Raw genomic sequence first — 7,500 nt, 5'->3', positions numbered from 1 at the left:
ATGGGGTGCCCCGAGACAAAAAAGTTTGGGAACCCCTGTTCTATGGAGCAGGGGTCTTCAACGGGGTCTGTGACCCCTAGGGGTCCTCTGAGATACTGGGAGGGCTGCCTTCGAACCCTAGCATCGGTATATTGAGGAGAACTTCAGACAAAAATAGCAGATTCTACAAGTTCACAACATTTTTGGCAAAGAGGATTAGTGTAGAGCAGGGGTACCCCATAAATATTTTTTTTTTCATCTGAGGCACCCCTACATTATATCGTCGTTGTCGGGTGGGTTAGGGTTAGGGTTAGGGTTGTATGTCCAAAACCTTCTCTTTTTGTATTATTTTAAAAACGATTTAAAATAGTGAAAATAGCAGATCTACAAGCACACACCGCCTCGCATCGCGAGGCGTTGTGTGCTTGTAGATCTGCTATTTTCACTACTTGTGTGAGACTTTTGTATGATGAAGTAGGGCTTTTATTTTACCAAAAAAAACATACACATTTGAAACTTGGAGATACAAGGTTTTTGCCTGACAGTGACGATATTGATCATTTTCACTCCCAGCACCTTATATTTATAGCATATTTTAGTGATTATGTTGCGAGGAAAACATTGAGATAACAGCCATTTTGGTTAGAACTGACTGAAAATTGAGGGTTTTGATTGGTTAAAAGTCAGATACAGTACTAGTAAGACACCTTAGGGTGACTTGCGACCTCAGGGTGACATGCGATCGTGCCAATTCTTGGCCATCTGGCCAGTGATGTATATGGGACCAGTTACTCATATATGGAGACCCCTTCATGATAGTTATGTTATGTCAAAACATGCTACAGTATTAATATACACAACACTGATAGTCAGTGAAGCCATCTATGAATTATACACAATTTTATACAATGTGTAGTGGGGGGTCATCTCCAGCTCAGCTAAGGGGTCCTTGGGTGAAAAACATTGAAGACCCCTGTCCTAGAGGCATCACTCAAGAGGGCACCGTTATCTTTCTGTGTGCACTGGACAGAAGAGTTAACTAAAGTATGTTAGAACAGTGGTTCTGAAAGTACCCCTTTTCCTGATTGCTGAATCCAGATACCCCCTTTAAACGACCACAACATTTTGGTTAGAAAATACTGACATGAAAAGTCCAGTTTTTATTTCAATATGTTGAAAATGGCAGTAAGTAGCCTGTTTTCTATACAGTAACAGTTGTGTTAGTCAAGATTCTTAGAGCAGCACGTTCACATACATTTGTTCACCATGTTGAAGCCCAGCAACGTTTTATGATTAAACATGACAGTAAAATAAATGTTTCCATTTTCAATCAAGTACCCCCCTGTAGTACCTCTGTGTACCCCTAGGGGTACACGTACCCCCATTTGAGAACCACTGTGTTAGAAGGACGATGGCACTCACTGGTTGGGCGTTCCGGGAGGCGAGCGAGTGGGCAGGCTCTGAGTTTCTAGTCTCTCGTCTGATAGGCTGTTCCTGCTGACTGACTCCCAATCGGTCCCGCCCACCAGCTTCCTGACCAACGGCTTGCTGGGAGATCTGCTTGGGCCGAGGACACAAGACAGACTAGTATTAATGTCGGCAGCAAGTATTGATTTAGTTGAATAAAATCGCATGTTGTTTTAGTCATGTGTGTCATCTGAAATGTCTTAGTTTTAGTTGACTAAACATCATAGGATTTTAGTCGACTAAATGTGCAGTTTATTTTGTCGACTAAAATGTATTTTGGCCGGCCTTGATGGAGTTGTAATGCCTGATTTTACACATGGTTGCGTGCTGAAAATAGCCGGTCTACAAGCTCAGTGCGTCGTGAGCTATTTTCAGTCCATCCTAAAAAAATTCAGATGGGTGTTTAACACAGCTAAATACAGTGTATATCAATTTGGAAGAACTTGGCACGAACGAGGTTGAGCACTGCTGACTTAGAAGGCATTTGTACTAAAACTGGCCTCAGGTCTTAATGGGTTAACTCATTCTGTGCCAAATGCCAAAATGGCTCCAAGGTAGCTGTGCCACGGTTTTGTATGTTTTTCTTTATTGCGCAATCAAAAAAAAAAGTTTTTTTTTTAATATATTTTTTCCCCACAGAAACAGACACAGTTGTTGTGATTCAGTGGCAAAAATAATTTTGTCAATCAGACAAATGGTTCCAGAGATAGAGCTGTTTGAATGAAAAAGTGTCCATCCACTAGAATGAACACACATTTTCTCAATCAGCTAAACGAGGGAGCCAACACACAAACAGAGAAAAGCATCTCTCTGATCCCAGGTCATTTTGACATATTTAAAAAAAAAAGAAAAAAAAATGTTTTTTTTTTTCTTTTTATACAAAAAACTCAAAAGACGTCATGAGACGTCATTGGCACTGAACGCCTTTGCAAAAAAAACGTCATGAGACGTCATTGGCACAGAATGAGTTAAGAAGAGTTACATAATTAGGCCTAGAATTATTGAATGCTTTAACCAGTGAAAAATAACAAGCTCACAGTGCGGCACCGAGTGCCGCGCTGCGAGCTTGTAGATCTGCTATTTTTTGAAAAAGTCGTGAAAATGTGTGCAAATCTTTGACTTTATGTATTTTCAAAGCGAACGTTTGAAACTCAAATTTTGCTTCTGGGGGTCCCTTGAACTAAATGCTTTGAGATGGGGGTCCGTGGCCAAATACATATCATTTTGGGGGTCCTTCACATGAAAAAGTCTGAGAACCACTGACATAGTAGTCTCTCAAGAACAGACTAACTGAGCTCCAGTTAAGTGAAAAGGACCTTTTCTTTGACGATGGCTGGCCAGATTGCTGACACAGAAACATAGGTTTTTCAAAAAACCTTAGAAGGATTCAAAAGACACTTATAGAATCGGGTCCAAATTCAAATTTTCACGATTTTCCAAGAATAGCAGATCTACAAGCTCGCAGCGCGGCACTGTGAGCTTGTATATCTGCTATTTTTCAATAGTTAAAGCATAAAATAATGATACACAATACTGTGTACCCGTTCTGAATGGGATACATTAACACATGATGCTCACCTGGCAAAGACCCTGTCTTTAATACCCTTCTCCTTTCCATACTGCACCGACTGCACCTCCGTCCGACCACTGGGGATAAACAACATTACAAACATGAAATGATATGAAATTAGGTCATGTATTGTCGAGATTGACCCAATCGTTTTGGAACACCTTATAGATTGAATGGGAGACTGAAGAGTGAATGGGAAACTGAAGCGTTTCGCTCTTTCTTTTGGTCAAATCCATCCCAGACTATATTGCATGCGAACGTTTAGTGACCTTTGAGACAACATGATGTTTTAATTCAATGGCGAAAAGTGTTTTCATGAGTAGAGCCTCCCAGTCAGGGGCGTTGACTTTTCAAAACCACCACCAACATTATATACTGTAATTCAACCCCGATATCCTCCGATATATACAGTAGATCACAAAGGTTTTGTGGCATCTGCAAAATCGAAAACATCTCCCACAACTTTTATGTGCAAAACACATGGTGAAATACAACAGCGTGGGACAAATACTGACAAATCCCCAGAACAGAGTGACACGTGTCAGCACACCATGTGACATTCAGCGATGAAAACTCATCTCACAAACTAAGACATTGCGAATCTCTTAGTTACAGCGAGCTTCGGGGTGGACAAGAACAAAGCGGTACAAGGAATATTGCATCTAATCCCTTCCCTTGAAAAAAATAAATAAAGAAAAGCTTCGGCGTTCAGAGCGTATGTGCCAAACCGGAGCGTCAGTCAATATCTCAAGGGCAGAGACAGACATCAGAGAGGAGCCGCTGTCGAAGTCGCCCGCTCGCATCCCTGCTGCTCAATAATGCATCGTGAGGCCTGTCTCATCTGACACCATTCATTCACAGGGCGGGAAAAGGGAGAACGTTAAAATTGTGTGTGGAGGTAGGAAAAAAAAAAAAAAACTAAAAAAACAACAGAGCCCGACTGACAGCAACGTGGTGTGTTGGGGGCTTTGGCTTGTAGAGGAAACTTCTGGAGACTTTCAACAACAACAGAAAAGTCGCCTACAGTATATTGATATCCCAGAGCAGGGATGGCGGGTTGAAAGTGGTCAAAACTAATCGGGACACTTTGGCTTCTTACAGTAGACTGACAGGAAATGGGTAGAGAGATAGGGAGCGACACGCAGCAAAGGTCGTCGGGATCGGGACCGAACCTGTGACACATCGCCCAAATTACTTTTTTGGGACAAATCAAGCTTTTTTTCTACTGACTCCAACTAAAGAACGAATGATCTTGGATACAAATTTTCTCCATGAGTCTTTTGTTTACATCCTGGTCACATTATAAGGTCTTCAAAGTAAGGTAAAAACACAGAAAAAAACTGGCAGAGGCGGATTAATGAACTCATTAATACCTGGAAGTGAATGTGTTAATAAACTGCCTCCCTACATACACATATGCCCTAAGAAGCTAGGGCGATGCCGTGCTGACGCAACAGAGACTGACACAATATGTCCATATATGGGCATTCCCAGATATGGGCTTAAAGGGATATTTCACTTTCAAAAAAACGTTTGGTCATTTTATCATCTAATCCGGCTTTTATAAACACCCTGAACAGATTTTAATTTGCTTGATTCAATATTTAGATATATGATGTAAATGTCCTCCTCCTGCAGGATGCCTCCCCATACACATCCATTGTAACTTCAAACTCCATTTTAACCATGATAGATGAATTAAAAACACCCATTATTTCTTCTGGTGACTCATACTACCCTCCTAATATGTGAGCAGGCCGTGTTTTTTTCAATACATTTTTTTCATTTATTTTTGATACTTATTTGGGAAAATGGAAAAAAAAAGTAATACAATAAAAATATATTAAAAATAAATGAAAAAAGTTATCGAACAAACACAGTCTGCTCACGTATTAGGAGGGTAATATGAGTCACCAGAAAATAATAATGGGTGTTTTTAATGAATCTATCATGGTTAAAATGGAGTTTGAAGTACAATGGATGTGTGTGGGGGAGAGGCCCTGGGCCTGGAGAGCCTGATAACATTTACATCAAATATCTAAATATTGAATCAAGCAAATTAAAATCTGTTCAGGGTGTTCATAAAAGCCTGATTAGATGATAAAATGACCAAAAGTGTTTTTGAAAGTGGAATATCCCTTTAATATTGATGACAACAGGGATCTCCCATATATGGTCATGAAAGGGACAAGGATCGGGCTGTGGCTATATTTGACCAAAATGGAAACGACTGACATCATAGATGTCTGACGTCATAGGACCACGTGAGACTGACACAATATCTCCATATATGGGGCTGAGGCGTGAAGCACACACATGATCTGCAGGTTTTCATACTAAATGCGAGCTATGATCGCAATAATAGATGTGTGTGTGTGTGTGTGTGTGTGTGTGTGTGTGTGTGTGTGTGTGTGTGTGTGTGTGTGTGTGTGTGTGGTGCGTGCGTGCGTGCGTGCGTGCGTGCGTGCGTGCGTGCGTGCGTGCGTGCGTGCGTGCGTGCGTGCGTGCGTGCGTGCGTGCGTGCGTGCGTGCGTGCGTGCTGTGCGTGCGTGCGTGCGTGCGTGCGTGCGTGCGTGCGTGCGTGCGTGCGTGCGTGCTGTGCGTGCGTGCGTGCGTGCGTGCGTGCGTGCGTGCGTGCGTGCGTGCGTGCGTGCGTGTGTGTGTGCGTGTGCACGCTCTCTCCTACCAGTATCTGAACTTGGAGCCCAGAGTGAAATAGTGTGCAAAGAAGTTTCTTCTGAGGCGGGGTACGGGTCGGTCCAGCCTGAAGAAGGTGTGGTGCTCCACACACGCCTTCCACAGGTTCTTACACGCCCTGTAGTTCACCATGTTGAAGCCCAGCAACGTCTCTCTGGACTCACTCTAAAATGGAGAGGGGGGGGGGGGGGGGGGAGAGAGAGAGAGAGGAGAGAGAGAGGAGAGAGAGAGAGAGAGAGAGAGAGAGAGAGAGACGGATAGAATGGCTAAGTAAGCTTAGTCATGGCCGATTTCCATATTAAACAGGTTCACCAAGCGAAAACTGAACATCACGAGAACTGAATAATGGTCGACTCCAACATAACGTTTTAACCCATATTTCACTCTAAAATCATACTAAACGGAGCTAAAAATTTTAGGACACTGAGCTAAAATCATTTCTCTGGTTTCTGGTAGCGGAAAGCTGAGGGCGGGGGAGACACATGCTGAGAGGGAGGGGAAAGGAGAGACAATAGTCACTGTCTTCCTGTCCAGGGGAATACAGGTGGACACAATGAAACTTTATAGTAGTCAAGAACTGAACAACACCAAAATGACCAGTGTTCACCAAACGGACCAGGTCCATTTGGTTACATTCGCACATACTCAGAGTAGCCTCGGACGACATATTTGTATTATCTCTGTCAGTCTTGTATTACGCATAACAACTTTTAACTAGGTTTACGAAGATGAGCGTGTGTGTGTGTGTGTGTGTGTGTGTGTGTGTGTGTGTGTGTGTGTGTGTGTGTGTGTGTGTGTGTGTGTGGTGTGTGTGTGTGTGTGTGTGTCCATGTACCATTTCTCTCCTCAGCTGGATGAAGAACTGCTTGCATTTGAAGGAGATCTTCACAATCTTCAGCCTAGAGAGACAGACACACACAGAGGACATGTTAAGTGTCATGTGACATTACTGTCAATCCGTCTCACGCAGTGCTCAAACCAGGAGGCCAATTCTATACCAGCAGTTCTCAACGGTTTCAGGCCACGACCCCAAAATAATCATATTTGAACTGGGGACCCCCCCCACCTTGACGAGCACTAAGAGTTGTGGCATTACATTTTCTATAAACGTGTCAAAGAGCTTTGGTGTAGAGGGGAAAAAGAGCAGACTAAGTGGTCAAGTTTAATAGGTAATGACGGCTCAAGTGGTTAAACATCTGAAAACACAATTGACATGAATCCAAAATACACTGATGATTTGGCTGTCAAACAATGAAACTATATGGAATCTATGAACAGGTTGTGGGGGTCCCTGCTTCATCTCTCTCTCTCAACTAAGGGGTCCTTGGCCTGAAAACGTTGAAGACCCCTGATCTATAATCTAATATAATGTGGCTAATAAAGTGGAAGCGGCATTAAAACGTATTTTAAAAGCAGAAGAGCATGTGCAGATGCACGCACACACATCCATGAAAAGAGGTCTGCTGATGAGCTAGCTAGCAGCATAATCCTCTCCCTACAGCTCCAGTGCTGCTGTGACTCATCACTCCCTTCTAAATATAATTTAGCTCACACACACACGCACACGCACACACACACACACACACACACACACACACACACACACACACACACACACACACACACAGGCAGAGTGTGAGTCATTGCCCCATCTAACTAACTGTGGTTCATTTGTCAGGCTGCCGTGAACATAAATAGGAGCAAGGAAAAAAATCCACAAGGTTCTCTGTCTCTCTCTCTCTCTCTCTCTCTCTCTCAATTTATTCAGTGTCCCTCTCGTTATATGG

At 42.9% G+C, this 7,500-nt stretch overlaps 1 protein-coding gene across 1 annotated transcript in view; it reads right to left on the bottom strand.

The window, feature by feature from the left end:
* Nucleotides 1-7,500, bottom strand: part of ptpn4a (protein tyrosine phosphatase non-receptor type 4a) — a gene marked incomplete at its 3' end in the record, with an annotated part of 142,647 nt that overhangs the window by 36,839 nt on the left and 98,308 nt on the right. Inside the window, exons 9-12 of the mRNA XM_080752885.1 lie at nt 6,549-6,618; nt 5,703-5,878; nt 3,025-3,093; nt 1,402-1,536 (exon numbers count right to left, since the gene is read on the bottom strand). Of these exons, the coding sequence (XP_080609011.1) occupies nt 1,402-1,536; nt 3,025-3,093; nt 5,703-5,878; nt 6,549-6,618 (450 nt within the window). The remainder of the gene's footprint in view (nt 1-1,401; nt 1,537-3,024; nt 3,094-5,702; nt 5,879-6,548; nt 6,619-7,500) is intronic.

This window comes from Nannobrachium achirus (genome assembly GCF_963921795.1).
Source record: "Nannobrachium achirus genome assembly, chromosome: 22".
NCBI lineage: Eukaryota > Metazoa > Chordata > Actinopteri > Myctophiformes > Myctophidae > Nannobrachium > Nannobrachium achirus.
This window is presented reverse-complemented; position numbering and strand designations above follow the sequence as displayed.